Genomic DNA, 16,308 nt, shown 5'->3' with positions numbered 1-16,308 from the left:
TGAATGAATGAATGAATGAAATAAACGAGTACAAGAAAATTGGATGCCACTAACTACTGAGAATTAATAGGCAAGGTAACTGTTTAGCTGATGTTGAGAACTGTTCTGGAGAAATAATATTCCATAACTGCGGGCTGGAAAAGGAAAAAACACAGTCACCCCAGTTTTTCTGTCTGAGATCAACAGTAATAAGGGGTGTAATGATTGACATCACACACTGAAGGCGGACTTCAGCAGCTTGTCAGTCGCCTCTCCCACGCCTGTAGGGAGTTTGGACTTACCATCAGTCTGAACAAAACTAATGTCACGGCCCAGGGTACTGGGAGCCCCCCAACAATCGCCATTGACGGATACATCCTGGACGTTGTGGAGAACTTCACATACTTCGGGTCCACGATCTCCCGTTCACTGTCCATCGACTCAGAGATCAACAGCAGAATTGCAAAGGCAGCAGCAGTCATGGCCAAACTGATCCAGCGAGTGTGAAACAATTCCAGCTTCACTGAGGAGACCAGACTGCGCGTCTACCAAGCCTGCTTGCTCAGTAGTCTCCTCTATGGCAGCGAGACGTGGACCATCTACGCAAGGCATGAGAAGAAGCTTAACACCTTTCACTTGAGGTGCTTGCAGCGCGTGCTGCAGAACAAGTGGCAGGACAAGGTCCCAAACACAGAGGTGCTGGAATGAGCCAACATGAGCAGCATGCACGCAGCACTTAGTGAGAGACGTCTGAAGTAGCTTGGCCATGTCGTGAGATTGGACGCAGGCCGCATCCCTAAAGACCTCCTCTATGGCGAGCTAGTTAAAGGCCATAGAACAAGAGGGCGTCCAAAACTGCGCTTCAAAGACGTCTGCAAGAACGACATGGGACAGTGCTCTTTTGACCCCAACACATGGGAAAGTCAAGCAGACGATCGCCCCATCTGGAAACTCGCAGTCAGGCAGGGTACAACAGACGCAGAGGCCAAGCGGAACGAGAATGCTGCACAGAAAAGAACCAGGAGGAAGCAGCAGCAGGAGCTGCAAAGGCCATCATCCTTCACCTTTACCAAGAGTGACAGGGACTGCCATTCCAAAATCGGACTGCACAGCCATTCCTGGCGATGCAGGTAGATTCACAAGGAGCTACGCCATCGTCTCTCGAGACGGACGGCTGCCAACAAATGATTAATCGATTAATGTTCCTCTGATCCAAGAAGATCCATTTGTCTGAGGCAAGTTGTTAAAGAAATAGAATCGACCTATACCTTTATTAAATCATTTCAAAATTAAATAAATCGATTATAATCAATACTGGAAAACGTCAGGCTTACTTTACTCTAAAAAACGACTAACATCACAGCTAACAATATGTGATGAGAGCAACAAAAAAAAGCTCAAATCATTATTACAGTTCAATGTGTGGAAACACTTTGAATTTAGCAAAGATGTGTAACCATACAGTCTAGTAGAATGTTCTAATAATGTTCTGCTTGTATTATTATCATGTGGAAAACAACAGTGGGATGAACTTTTATTAAACTAAAATGTAAATGGATTTGACATTAATTCTTGTCTTTTTTATTTCTTTTTTGTCTGTACGCATATTTAATTTACACTTGATTATTTTGCAAGAAACACAGGGAATCTGGAAAACTTCACCTGCACTGTTCAGATCCAGGTTTTTGTCTCTGAGTCACGCTGGTGGAATTTTGGCTGAAGATGTCCTGGATCGGTTTCAGGTCAGTGAATCAGATACTTCTAAATGAACCAAAATCAATCATATTGTCAACCACAAATTATTTTATGAATTAATTTGTTGCTTAAATGAAGTGTTACGCCACTAAGAGTTATACAATTTCTAACTTATGAAGCAACAAACTATTCCTTTTATTTCCTACTATTTTTTGATTATTCGAAAAAGGAGCAATAATTAAAGTATGAAAAAGCCTTGTTTTTAACAGAAATTCTGAATTTATTTAAATGTATGGGTAAATAAATCTTAGTGTAAGACTGCTGAACTTCTCTACTAAATGATAATACGTTTGGAAATAACAAAAAAGAGAGAAAAAGGTAGATAAAAAGAAAGAAATATAAGATGAACATTTAGCATCAGAAACGAACGTAATACATGAATGAAAAGCAAAGTGTGTTGCTGTTTCCACCTGCTGGAGGAAACTTTAACTTCATGTTATGACATGTCTCACCTTAACCTGCCACCCACACCTAAGCATTGCATTCACAGACGGCTGTGTTTTATTCCTTTCTTTATTCCATCTAGGTTGCATACAACTGAACTCCAAAGTTCATGCTCCGCAAGCTGACTGTAAACACATTCAGCTTTGAGATACTTGCGTTTGCACTTCCTGAGAGCTTTGCTAGCTCTCTGGAATGTGTGGTATTCTCATAGGTAAATTGGACTTTGAGGGGCTTTGCACGGATCACCTGACAGTCTGCAGTAACCTCCTCGATCACGTGTCTTCGTTCAAGTTTCAGGAACCCGTTTTTTTTTTCCTCTGAAAAGAAACTATCTATGTCCCGCCCATTCCCTTTCTCTATTGGCTACAGGAAGGGATCCCCGCGCTCTGATTGGACGATCTGGAAACAAGTCTTCGAACGTCAAAAATGATCAACTCCCTTCTTTAAAGTCGTATTTTACATTGAAATGGCAATGCAAAGAAAAGACGCCCCACTTGTTGATAAGGCTGGGTTATAAATGTTACTCACGACGATTCAGCACTGAAGGTGAGTGTTTTACCGGTCGTATGTGTAGAACGACGACGCGTCTTCTATGTTTTTGGCCCAGTCAGTCACAACTTTGTAAACTTGATGCCAACGGCCGCGCAAGGTGTCCACTGTCAGTCACTTTACTTATTTATGCAGTATGAACATTCATGGTTGACTTTTTTGTTGTTGTGAGATTTATTTTATGACTTTTGCTTGTTTAAGGAAGCTAGTCATGCTAACCGTTGACGTGTGCAGATTCACAAGCTTTATGTTTTGTTTTTTTCAATTATTCATATTTATTTTTGCCCGGTAATTTAAGAGTTTCTCGTTTCATTCACGTTATATCAGATTTTAATTATTATTTTGCAAATTTAGGAAATAATTTTACTGTAATGTTTGACAACTAAAAGTAAAGGTTTAAAGCTGACTTTAACTTGTGGACACTTCGTTCGTTTACTCTACTTTAAAACTATTATTAAATTGCGTTTTTATCTTGTGTTTATGGCTAATAGAGATTCCAAATTTTTATATTTTATTATAGGGAGTGATTTGGCAGTCTCACGTGTGTCTTTATTTGCATCTTAGAAAAGTGTTTTCTTTAAGTGTCGTACAATTACTAACAATTGTCGTAACTGTGGCAAATTTTCAAACACTTCATTTTAGTTTTTCAAATATTGTAAGATTGAAAAGGGAATTGTTGAGTCAAATGGGATTAAAAAGACGGATTAAAGCCTAAATGAGATGGATTATTATTTTAACTATGTATACTTTGCTTTATTTAAAGACCACCCAAGATTTCATGTCTTTTACATATATTTATGCTTGAACTTTTACTTTGTTATGTCCTTTTTATAGTTGCAGAAAGCAAGTTTTGTTTGGTTTTCAAATGTAAAAACATGTGAAATGTTTCATTTGTGCCACAAATAATGACAAATACGTAGAACATTGGGGTTGTCAGACAAGGTCTCTTAGGTGTGAATGTGAATGCGTGGGGTTGTTCCTGTGGGGCCCTGCATTGGACCTGCAAACTGTCAGGGGTGTCCCCATTGCTTGACAGTAGCTGGGTAGGCTCCTGTGTCCTTGTTACCTTGAATTGGTATAAGCAGGTATAGAAGATGGATTCATGGAAAAAAATATCAATAAAAGGTTTTTTGATGTCTTTACAGGATGGACTCTAAAACTCTTCCTACCATCTAAACAGAACTGAAGAAAACTGGTGGCCTGTAGTTGAAGTCCATGTTTCTCCTCCTGAAAAAGAACGTCAGCCTGTTTAGGATGGGGGGTTCTGGTGTTGACAGGAATGTAAAATATCTTGCTAAGTATAGTTTAATAACCGTCTCATAGTGAGTTGGTTTTGAATTTGAACCATCTGGTAAATTCAGAAGGTCTCAACAATCATCTGATGGAGAACAGTGAGACAATCCTGTCTGGGTCCGGGTCTGGATCAGGGTCAGGGGAGGTGGACCTGGACCCTGACATTGTGAGTGAGGAGGCTGGAAAACTGTACTCGGAACTACAAGTAAGACATTCTCATTTCCTCTGCAAAAGCATTGATTTGAATGAAACTAACAAACAACACTCCCACCAAAGACAGTTATTGAGACTCATGGGGAGGGCGTGGTGGAGCCCCTGGTGCCCATATTTGTTTGGGTCCTGGAGGGACTGGCCACCTCCAAAGCCCAGCTGAGGGAAAAGGAAGAGGAGGCCGAGAGGGAGAAAGCTGAACGAGAGGAGCTTTTTGAGCGATACCAAGCAGAAAAAATACTGAGGAAAGAAAGCCAAGAGGTAAGAAATCAGGTGGCTTCATTTCTAAAATAAAGAACGTACAAAGACTGCTGTTTCGATTTTCCCCAGAGATATCTGGAGCTAGACGACCAAGTTGAGCAGGAGAGGCGAGCTATGAGGGGCAGGGAAAAGGAGCGTGAACAACGAGAGAGGGATCTAGAGAAGAAAGCTAGACAACAAGCTGACCAGTGTGAGTATAACAAGTATTAGTTCAACATATTTGTTACTAAAGTATTCCGTAACTGGTTGTGTGTGGGCAATGTTTTATAGTGGTGGCCTTGGAGGAGCAGAAGGCACATCTAAGTAAAGAGCTGAGTACCCTAAGAAATACTCACAACAAGGTCAGATATTTCTTTTAGCCCAAACAATTCCATGGAAGTTTACTTACATCACCAAGGACATGGATCCATACCAGTGGATATGAGCAAATAAGAAATGAATGTATTTTATAAACGGATTGATAAGGAATACTAATTTCCGCATAAAAGCCTTGTAAACTTAAGTTAAAAAATAAACACATCCAGACATTCACATAGCTAATTAACAAAATTGATCTTCTTTTATGTATTCATTATATAAACAATTACACATATGAAAGGCTGGCTCCAAAAATACATACGTGTTTGTGTTGCTACCACCAGTTAAATGGATGTTTCTTTTTGTTTTTTTTAAGTGGGGTTGTGTGAAAAATAGTTATTAAAGTCTTACCTGCAGTTGTCAGTGTTTGGAGGATTTGGTGTGAGTATGGTGGGCGAGTCTTTTCAAAAACTGTTGAGCAGTGGAAGATTTGTGCCTTTTCTAACCGCTTTAACCTAAATATTTCTATAGAACTTGACTTGGTGCTCTTTTGTGTTTTACACATGTTTTTAAACTATGGCGACTCTTGAGTTGCAGCAGGTGTAACAACAACTGGTCCAGGAAACGTTAGGTGGGACTTGATTTACACGTATCAAAAAGTTCTTGCGATTTATGTTCCGCATGGATTTTACCTCGCCAACCATATTTCCTTCCTTATTCTGTAGAGTGAGAGTGCAGTGACCACAGCAGGTACGACCAACGCTTATAAGTACTTTAAAAAAGCCCACTTTCAGAAAAATATAAAGAATTATTACCTTGTTTTAGCAACTGTTTTTTGGGGACTATGGATACATGCAAGACAAAAAGCAGCTGTGATCAGGTGTCTGTAATTTCTGGAATCAAAATTTGAAGTTAAAAATAAAAAATGTGTCTGGCAGCTTATTTAATCCAGTACTTTAGGATTTTTTTTTTACAACACTCCATTCACTAGAATTAACAAATATATTAATGAAACTAATAATATTTGAAGTTGCTTTTCTTGCACTCAGGGACGGATATCAACACTCTCCACTTTAAGAGGGTTTAGGTACATCAGTAGAGCTCTAGGAAAGAGGATTTCTAATGAAAGTCAGTCCATATTTGTCTTGGAGCTGCTTCCAATCAGCTCCAAACACAGAAAATTCTGCTGTTCACCACAATTTATTAAAAGTTCCAATTGTTTTACCCAAATCTATCTCAGAAACTTAAATGTTAAAATAAAAATAAAAGCGTCTTGGCTTCTTTCTTAGTGAATGAAGGTCACTATAAACACGTACCAAATATTGAGCCAGACTTTGGATATGCAGAAAAATTAAACACTGTTTGGTTAAATATAAAATTCTAAGAATGACATTTTTTTTTATTCATCATGTCCACAATAAGTGTGAGTAAACTTCCTTCTGTAAATAAAGCTCTTTGATGACTGTCCTAAATGACTATTATAATGACTAAAATCTATATTTTTTCTTTAGTTGAAGCAGGCATACCGGGAACTCACGGAAAAGAGGAAGGACTCTGAAAGGGATTTCCCTTTAAGGTTGCCTTTTTAAGTTTCTTTTTAACACTTTTTTGCCTACTGTCTTTTACAGAACAAATAAACTATATTGTTTATGTTAATGTAAAAAAGGTGCTAGTATCTGCTTATTATTAAAGTTTACTGTAATCTTTCTTGAAAGTCGTTTTAAGGCTTTGCTTGAGGAAATACTGTAGACTTGCATGTTTAAAGTTCTAAGAATGTTTGCCTTACAAAAAAAGTTGAAAGCGTCCTTCCTAAAAGGTTGAAATTGAAAATAACAGAAATCAACATAGGAAATAACAGTCTGTTCTATTAAGGTAATTGTTCTTTAGCCTTACCGGCTCTGCTTTGCATTCAGGAATCATGTGCGTCAGAAGAATGCTGACTTTTCTTCTCACCAAGTGTTGTCGGAATGCATTGTTAATGAAAAGGTGAAATTATTGACACACAACATCAAATACGGTAATTGTTTTGTATTTGTTATGAATATTGGCAAATAATATTCTCCCACATTTGCTGCTATTGTTTTGTAGATTATCCGAAGAGCCCATTCAAACTCGGGTCCTCCACATCTGGAAGATCTGGTCGCTGCAGAAGAAAAAGTGACTGACGTCGCTTCAAAGAATTCTCTCGATCAGTTAGTTTCAGACATTATAAGCTCCACCCCGGAATTGACGCAGTTCCACGACTTTGTTAAATCCAGGTAATACCTTTAAACCATATTCTGCTTTATGTCAATTGAAATCAAACTAGATTGAAGTGATGAGAAGTTCACTTTACTGATTTTATTGAAACTCTCTGCAGCACCCCAGTCCAACCTAATGCTGAAGAGCCACTGCAGAATGAGTTGGAGAGCAGTTTCAAGGTTAAGATACGGGAAGAGGAGGAGCTCAAAGCAGAAGAAGGGACAGGAGAAAAGGAGCAGGAGAAGGACCAAGAGGAGGAGGAGGAAGAGGAGGCTGGTGAAGATGACAGCATGGAGTGGGATCTCCGTAACACCGACTCTGTGTTCTCTGAATTGTCAGAGCTGAGTCAGGATTATGTGCAGAGTGTAGACCATGGGGCTAATGTTCGAGGTACATGCAGATTCAGTCCCAAATTCATTTCAAATTTACTGCAAGTCAAAAAGTTTGCTAGTAAGAATTATAAAATACATGAGAAACTGTATATAAACTGTTGGCTTGGAGTTTTAAGTATATTTGGGGAAGTTTTACTTTCTTATTTTTGCCATTTTTCACTTCATATCTTTATGTTGGATCCTATTTCTCTCTGTGTAGTGAAGCAACTGATGTGTGCATTTTCATGTCACTGAAACTTTGACACTTTTTTCTGTTTAGGTGATGCAGACCAGTTTGATATGATTCTAGCACAGTGTGAGGAACTGAAAGTCTGCCAGTGAGTCTTAGATTTAAAACGGTTGAAGGTCTTTCCCGCTTTTTCTTTCTTAAATTTGAGGGTTTTTTGTTTTTTACTTCAGTTTAAAAAAAGTGACTCCTGATAATGTTTGACTTGATACAACAGCCATCATCTATGATGATGTGTTTTTCCCCCCTCAGTGAAATGGCTGAAACGGCCCGTAAGGCCCTCTTATCTCGGGTTGTGGAGCTGACTGACGACCGCTCGGCTCTTATAATGGAGGTGGCCACTCTTCAGGAAACCGTCTCAAGGTTGGAGGGGCGGATGAAGGAGAAGGAGGAGGAGCTTAAGAGGTGTTCAGGATTGATCAGGAATTTTCAGTGTTTAAATCTTGACGTCATTGTCAATATATATATATTTACTTTGTGTCTTCTTTATAGACTGCGGAGAGAGCTGGAAGAATACCAATCTGATGATCCTGACGTAAGCTGTTGTATAGTTTTTAGTGAAGTGTTAAGAAACTGCAGTTTCTTTGTGTAAATATTGTTTTCCATCAGGCTTGTCTGCCCAGCTCCATGCGCCACTTCTCTCGTTCAGAAATGGCCCGTGTGGTCATGGAGAAGAACCAGTACAAGCAGCGTCTGTTTGAGTTACAGGAGGCTGTCAGACACAGTCAGACTCTTAGGTAACTGTGCTTTAAAATGTGCGAGCTTTCAACCCCTTTACTTTGTTCATTTCTTTTACAATATTTTTCACAAAAGAACGTTGATTTCTACTTGTCTGTGTCATTTAGTTGTGTTTATTGTTTTCATAGGGCTACAAAGGAGAGGTTTACAGAGGACAAAAGGTCCAGTGTTTGGAAAAAGTGAGTTTATTATTTTTCTTTTCGCTGACTTATTTGAATGAAGAAGGTTTGCCATTTTAAGTGTTCACCCACTAAACCTGTTTTGTTTGATTTAAAACAATTGTAAAGATAATTCATTTTAAGTTAAATCTATAAAGATTTGATGAAACCTTTATGCACAATGCCGGGGGTAGGAATGAAAAAAGTGAATTTCCAAAATATTTTTATTAATTTTAGTCTCTACTTCTGAAGAAGTACTAAGCAAGAAGATTACTCTACATAAAAGCATTTATTTTGGCCTCACCACCTCAGAGACCAACCTTTTTCAAGAGCACAGGCGTACCAGGCATGGTTTTAAATTTTAGCATAAATTATAAGTGGAGTTTGCTGTAGAACGTTCATTTATGTGTACTTTAAACTAGTGTGGTGCTTTTGCATGACAACAGTGTCACTTCATGATACAGGAATGAATCTTTTCTTACAGTCTGTGCATATGGATGTTATGTCAATTGATTTTTTTCTTAACCTCTTCAATTTATGGTCTGATTTTGCTTTTTGTTGTTTGTCTGCCTTTATTTTCTTTTCTTTAATAAAGATTCAACCGCTTGTTTAGCCTGTCAAAGGTACCATTAGGATCACCTACTACTTCTCCGTTGGTCCAGCCACCGTCTCCGTCCCTCAAACACTCTCTTATGGTATCTCCACAAAAAACACCTGTCAGTCGAACTCAGGCTGAGTAAGCACTTTTTTATCCATAACCTCCTAGAGTTGAGTGCAAAGCCTTTTGTCATATTTCATATTAAATCATCTTTTTTGTGTATAATGAAATGTCACAATGTCCGGCAGAACAACCTAAAACCTCAACTTTCCAAATTTTAAATCACAAGAAAAAAAAAAACTAGTTTTTTTTAGTCTAAAGCAGATGTTTTAGATGATCTACACTGCAGCATCGTCAATCAAAACACACTTTTTTCTATATTTATCTCTCTCAGTTGGTAATGCTAATGTAATTAAAGTGGAGAAATGCTTCAATGAAAACATATAAAATGCTGCAAACTCATAAATATCCTACAGATGTGACATTAAAAAAGTAAAAATCTGAAATGTTGCACAATGATTCCTAAATATACGACAGAGTCATGACTTTCATTGCAGCAGCTAAGAGATTCTGGCTTTGTGGATATGATTGCTTTGTTCTTGTTACATTTTAAGGTGTGCAGTTGTGCATTGTTGTTGCAGCAGCATTTTCTCTAGACCTGCTTCTCCTGCTGTTGTTTCACCACGTGTCAGGAGGAGGGAACTCTACCGAGAAATCCGCTCGTACATTTGGGGGAATCTGGGAAAGCGGCACATTCATGGCTGGAGCACACCTCTGGCACACACACAGGCAGGAAACCCATCGTCACAAATTACACTTTTTTAGAAGAGATACATTACTTTGCAAGTACCGTAATATATCCAATTGTTTTTGTGATTAAAAAAACATGTTTTAAAAATCACCATCTTTTCTTTTTTTATTATTCAGCTGCACAAAATTCAAGCAAGAATGAATGTATGTATGTATGTCTCTGTTGTAGGAGTCCAATGAGCCTGTACCAGAGCCCAAAGATGTGCCGGTTCTAGTTCAGCTCAGACTGCTGGATCAAAGGGACTCCACTGCCAAGGTACACTTTGTTCTTTTCTCTGTGCACCAAACAGCTGAGGTTGATGATGGAGCATCTTTCTCATTTTAGTTAGGGATTATATAAGCTCGCTTCTTCCCACTCCTTTTCAAGAAATAAATCAAGCTCTATGTGACTTTAGTTAATGATTACTAGATTTAATTAAGCCAATGTGATTTAAGTTTCTTTCTTTGTTTTATTTTCAGTTTTTTTTATCTATGCATTTCGTCATTTCTGTAATGAGTTTAATTAAAAAATTGACTAAAATGCTTGAAATCAATCAATCAATCAAAGTTACTCTATAAAGTTTTTTACCAAACATTAAAAAAATGTATGCATGCATGCATACATGTCAGTGCTTTGATGGTTAATACAAATCAAGCACTAAGAAAAATTCAGCAATCACTGATTGTATTAATGCTTTGAAGCCTGTTCGTTGCCTGGCATTAACACTGCACAATATGAAGGGTTTAAACACAACATTGCTGTCAAAACCCACTGTCATTTATTGAATTTAAAAAAAGAAATATTAACTTAATAATAATAATAATAATAAATCTTATTTGTTAGGCGCCTTTCAAGGAACCCAAGGTCGCCGTACATAAAAGTGAAAATAAAAATAAAATAAAAGCAATCAAATGCACAATAAAACATACATATAAATAGGCCAGAAATAGGAAATTATCGGAGGGAATAGGTGAGTTGGAAAAGATGAGTTTTCAGTTTATTGGCGAATTGTGAGATAGACCCGATGTTTCTAAGGTCCGGAGGCAGAGAGTTCCAGAGCCGGGGGGCAGAGCAGCTGAATGCTCTGCCCCCCATAGTGACAAGGCGAGCAGTGGGTACATCCAGATGAAGGGAGGAGGAGGATCTGAGGGTACGGGTGGGAATGGCCACATGAACAAGATCTGATAAATATGATGGAGCAAGGTTGTGGATGGATTTAAAAGTCAGAATAAGTATTTTGTATGTAATCCGGTGTGTGATTGGTAGCCAGTGGAGTTGCTGCAGAACAGGTGTGATGTGTTGGGTGGAAGGTGTTTGAGAGATGATTCTGGCAGCTGAGTTCTGAACATACTGTAGTTTTCGTAGAGTTTTTTGTGGTAAACCAAAAAGAAGGGAGTTGCAATAATCCAGACGGGAAGTGACAAGACTGTGCACCAGAACGGCTGTGGAATGCAGACTGAGGGAAGGGCGAAGACGACGGATGCTGCGAAGGTGGAAATAGGCAGACCGGGTGATGCTATTGATGTGAGAAGTGAAGGAGAGGGTGCTGTCGAAGATGACACCCAGACTCTTAACCTGAGGGGAGGGGGAAATGGAGGAGGTTTCAAAGGGAATTGAGAAGTTCTGGATGCTGTTAATTACGGATTTGGTGCCGATCAGAAGTTCAGTTTTATCGTTGTTTAGTTTTAAGAAATTAGTAGTGAACCAGGATTTTATTGCAAGAAGGCAGTCAGTGAGGGAAGTGGGAGGTAGAGAGGAATTTGGCTTGGTGGAGATGTAGAGCTGAGTATCGTCTGCATAACAATGGAAGTGAATCTTGTATTTACGGAGGATTTGACCAAGAGGGAGAAGGTAGATGATAAATAGCAGGGGTCCCAGGACGGAGCCCTGGGGAACACCTGTAGTGACAGGAACTGTATGGGAAGTGAACTGTTTTAATTGAATAAATTGGGTGCGACCAGAGAGGTAAGAGTGAAACCAGTTGAGAGGTATGTTTCTGATACCTATGGCGGACAGTCTGTCTAGGAGGATGGTATGGGAGATTGTATCGAAGGCTGAGCTTAAATCAAGTAGGAGGAGAATGGAGAGTAGCCCAGAGTCAGCAGCAAGGAGGAGATCATTGGAGATTTTAAGGAGAGCTGTTTCTGTGCTGTGAAGGGGACGGAAGCCGGACTGGAATTGTTCATATAGGTTATTCTGTGATAGATGTATGCGGAGTTGTTCTGCAACGGTTTTTTCAAGTATTTTAGAGATGAATGGAAGATTAGAAATGGGGCGGAAATTGTTGAGGTTTGAGGGGTCTAATCATGGTTTTTTGAGTATTGGGGTGACGGCAGCCTTTTTGAGACTGGTGGGAACAATTCCAGTGGTGAGAGAGGACTGAATCACGTTGGTGATTAGAGGAGAGAGGGAGGGAAGAGTAGCTTTGACCAGAACTGTAGGAAGTGGATCAAGTTGACTGGTCGAGGATTTAGAGTGTTTAATGAGCTCAGCAATTTCGTTGACTGATGGTAGAGAAAATGATAAAAATGAATGATGATGTGTGTCAAACAGTATTGGGGGAGCTAGATCAGGGTCAGGATTTACTAGTAGTTCGTGATGGATGTTCTCTATTTTTGAATTGAAGAAGGAAGCCAAAGTGTCGCAGAAGTCAGAGGAGTACAGATGGGGAGGTAGTTGGTTAGTAGGCTGTGTAATTTTGGAAAGGAGGGAAAAGAGGGCCTTAGAATTCCCTTCACGGGTATTTATTAAAGTGGAGTAGTATGCTTACTACTTAACTTAAATTTGTTTACCGTTCAATACCATTTAATGTATTCTGTTTATTGTTTTTGCAGTTGCACTGTGCCGTTGCAGTCCCACCAGAGATTTCAGGAGAGGCAACAGTAAGTGTGTCATCCTCCTGCTTAAATGCAACTCCATTCATGTTCTAATTGTGACCATCCAGTCATGGCTAACACTTCCTGAGCACCAGCCATTTCATTGCCACTCATGTCTCCAAACTCCACCTTCGCCCCTTTCTGCCAGTGTTCTGTGTGGGTAGTTTCTGGCCCCGCCTCCTGCAGTGATATTACAGTGATTGATCCAGCTCGGTCCAACACCGTACTGGATCAGTTCAGCCTGCCCCCCACTGCCCCCGTCCTCTGCATCTGTGCTGTGCCTCCCATAGGTCAGTGGGCTGCAGCGGCAGCCTAAAGGCTACTTACTTATTAAATGTATTTTTTATGCAGCTAAACACTGACGTAACTCCAAGAAATAAACGTTTCACTTTGTTTGACACGGTTTCTCTGGTTTTTACCTAGGTAAATCTGCGGGCTCTGTCTGGATTGGAACTCAGGAAGGAAGGTAGTGGCAGCTGGCTGCAAAATCAATCAATATTTAAAGATTTCAAAGGTATTGCCCCATCTCTTCGAATTTCTTCTATTCCTACCTTACACAGTATTCTGATACACGCCGCCGCCGCTGACCGGAGGTTCTGTCTGCAGTCAGCCTGTCTCTCAGAGGGCGTTCATTCCCTCACGTAAGTTCATTCTAAACTGTTTTTGGTGCTTAAGCATAGATTTAGAATGTAGAGCTATCATTCGCATGACTCCATCTCACAGGTATTTCAGCAGTCAGGTCATAGCCGGTTTAGCTGACGGGACTTTGGCTTTTTTCTCTCACACTTCAGGTAAGGCATCCGTGTTTACTCAGTAAGCAACAGAGAAACAATTGCTTCATTTTGCACACCTTACATAACTGAAGGTTTACTGGCTTGAGTGATTAAATAAAGTGCATTTGTCACTAAAGAGGGCTGGAATCTGTTGTCACACTCTGTGGTGCCTCTTGGAGTCAATCCGCTGCAGCCCATTCGCTGCTGCCTTGCCAAAGCTGGCCGTCTGTGGGTGGGATACTGGAACAAAGTTCACGTAGTCAGCACTGACACCAAGAAAGTGGAGGTAAGGAGCGGAAGAGACGCCTGTTAAGAGTCTTTGTGAGCATTCTGCCTTTGGTGCTTAATTTTCCTTGTCTCGGTTCGCAGCAAGTTTTCTCAGTGTCGGAGCGCAGTGAACAGCAGGTGCGCTTCCTGTGTGCAGCAGGAAGTGGTGTTTGGATATCCTGCCGACTTGACCCCATCCTCAGGTTGTTCGATTGGTCCACTGGACGACCTCTACAAGAAGTTGATTTTGCTGCTTTGGTTACCAAAGCATTAGGTACTCTTATTCCAATTTTAGTAACAAGTTTACCATATTCAGATTAACCATGACAAATGGAGTGTTGTTGTCACCGATCAGAGATTATGGGTTGATGTAATTAAATTCTCTGCTAATTTTCCAAATTTTGTTTGCAGGCCAGCCTTTCCTGACACTCTCCCCTCTCCAGATATCTTCTCTCTGCGTCATCTCCAGTCGTCTGTGGGTGGGCACAGGAGGTGGCGCCATTTTCTCTGTTCCCTTGTCGATAAGTAGGTTTCGTTCCCCAAATCTTTAGTTGACAGAAACTTGCTCTATTCTGTGTTCATTTTGATATCTGCCTGCAGCCTCAGAAGCTGTCTCCATCCCATACTGCTCCACTGCTTCAGCCCAGCTGTCACATCACGGTCACAGACAGTCGGTTAGATTCATCATTTCTGCCCCTGGTAAGAAGAGGATCTAACAGTTAAACATATTTTTGCGTTTTTTTTTATATAACGTCTTATCCGGATTTTTCAGCTTGTATGGGTGCAATTACAGTATATCCCTGTCATCAAACCTTTTGGGGTTTTTTGGGGGTTTTTTTACCATCAGAAAATGACTGAATCTCATTTAGAGTTGAATGTTTTTTAATGTGACAATATTATGTAAAGCCAGACATATTTCTAATTTAAAAAATGAGTGTTCTGCTTTTGATCACAGCCACAGATTGCGGCCTTCTTGTATTTTTAGCTGAACATTTGCGTCTCTTGGGTTGTAGCATCAAAGAGTAAGCTGCGCCTGCACCTTTGATCAACTAAAACCTCCAGATTTTCAGAGGTCTGCGTGTTTGATAGTTATTTCTTGTTTTTTCTCCTTTTTTTAATGGGGTTAATTTCATCTTTACTTGGTGACGATCAGATCTCATGAAAATTTCAGCTAATTTGCAGTCTCATGCTAAATTGTTTTGTGTAGTTACCGTGGCTTAACGTACTGTCTTGTCCTTGCAGGTTGTTTGATTACCTTACCTGGCAGCTGCCAAATCACTAACGCTCAGCTCATTCTCAGTGGAGGGGAAGGCTACATCAATTTCCGAATTGGCAAGTTTGAGATCAAAAGTGTTGGCAAAGTCGGGTTCTGTTTAAGGAAAATCATCAACTGCACAAATTGTGATTTGCTTACTGGAGGACTGACTCAGGTTTCTTTGTTTTTCAGGAGATGATGGAAGTGAGGAGCAGACCGAGACGTCCCAGAACAAACCTCCGCGCTCTGAGCGCAGTCACATGATCATCTGGCAGAATCCCACTCCTCCTGTTCCCAGTCCTGCACTCTAACAGTTTTCATCTCCTAATTTTGCGTTTGTGGAATTACTCAAAGGAAAATGTCACCAGACAAGGAACTTGTGCCGTCGTGGAATTTAGGACCCCAGCACTTCAGTACAAGCATTTATGTAAAACAATGTTTGCAGTTTGTACCTGTTTACCTCATTTCTTTTATTCCTTCTTTGTTTTGACTGGTCTTTTTTCTGGTGAATGTTTTACAGCAAAGTCAATCTGAGACTTAAGTGTTTTATATTTTGTCAGTAATTGGCCGTCGGGAGCATATTGCACTATTGAAGAATCAAATTTAAGTCAAAACTATCTAGTGGAAGGACTCAGAGAACCATCTTGAATCTATTGATGAAATAGCAGGACTGGAGGTGACTCTTCCAATAGCCGCTGTGGACGTTCTTACTTATGAACTGGAACGATTTTAGATCCTTCAACATAAATGCAGTCAGGCACTTTATTGTCTACCAACTCAAGCTGGTGAGAACTTATGTGTGTTCTATGGAATCTCTACGATAACCCTTTAAATAGCTCTATAAGTACCTAGATCTTTAACATTTGGGGAAAAATGACATCCAACATATTATTTCTCAACCTGACAAAGGCATTTTTCCATCTGTTGTTTATCTGTTGTCTTCTGTTTTCATGAATTGTTTGAGGGAATTATTGTTTAAATTTAAGGTGTGATGTTTATATCTATGAAATTAAGGGACAGGCATTCATTCTATCGAGCACCCTGGACAGTATTTAATGCAAACGTATGTTAAATCAGATACGTTTGTCTTTTCATTCTTATCAAGAACTACGGGTTTTGAATAAATCTTCAGCAAATGTGATTATTTGCATTAGGGTGATTTGTTAACTAGGTCATTCATAGATTTAACTATCCATTCATTCATAT

At 39.7% G+C, this 16,308-nt stretch overlaps 1 protein-coding gene across 3 annotated transcripts; it reads left to right on the top strand.

Annotated features, from left to right (window-relative positions):
* The first annotated feature begins 2,565 nt into the window (after nucleotides 1–2,565).
* si:dkey-17m8.1 (C-Jun-amino-terminal kinase-interacting protein 3) lies at nucleotides 2,566–16,243 on the top strand. 3 transcript variants are annotated; one of them, XM_004077945.5, is made up of 28 exons: nucleotides 2,566–2,724; nucleotides 3,873–4,225; nucleotides 4,297–4,491; nucleotides 4,561–4,681; nucleotides 4,762–4,832; nucleotides 6,300–6,364; nucleotides 6,702–6,774; nucleotides 6,877–7,046; nucleotides 7,148–7,419; nucleotides 7,681–7,738; nucleotides 7,900–8,052; nucleotides 8,140–8,182; nucleotides 8,257–8,384; nucleotides 8,514–8,564; nucleotides 9,139–9,279; nucleotides 9,834–9,930; nucleotides 10,121–10,207; nucleotides 12,766–12,813; nucleotides 12,956–13,097; nucleotides 13,231–13,273; nucleotides 13,368–13,448; nucleotides 13,531–13,598; nucleotides 13,718–13,866; nucleotides 13,950–14,121; nucleotides 14,259–14,372; nucleotides 14,448–14,546; nucleotides 15,090–15,179; nucleotides 15,295–16,243. In XM_004077945.5, the coding sequence occupies exons 2-28, from the start codon at nucleotides 4,109–4,111 to the stop codon at nucleotides 15,411–15,413; spliced, it is 2,967 nt and encodes a 988-aa protein (XP_004077993.2). In that variant the 5' UTR covers nucleotides 2,566–2,724; nucleotides 3,873–4,108; the 3' UTR covers nucleotides 15,414–16,243. The 3 variants fall into 3 exon arrangements, with proteins under 3 accessions (XP_004077993.2, XP_011483693.1, XP_011483692.1); XM_011485391.4 differs by having other exon boundaries at nucleotides 2,567–2,724; nucleotides 9,786–9,930; XM_011485390.4 differs by having other exon boundaries at nucleotides 2,567–2,724; nucleotides 9,783–9,930.
* Nucleotides 16,244–16,308: the final 65 nt, after the last annotated feature.

The sequence above is a fragment of the Oryzias latipes genome, chromosome 16 (assembly GCF_053564925.1).
Source record: "Oryzias latipes strain Hd-rR chromosome 16, Olatipes_Hd-rR_3.1".
In the NCBI taxonomy this organism is placed as follows: Eukaryota; Metazoa; Chordata; class Actinopteri; order Beloniformes; family Adrianichthyidae; genus Oryzias; species Oryzias latipes.
The sequence above is the reverse complement of the archived record's forward strand: the minus strand, read 5'-3'. Positions and strand labels throughout refer to the sequence as shown.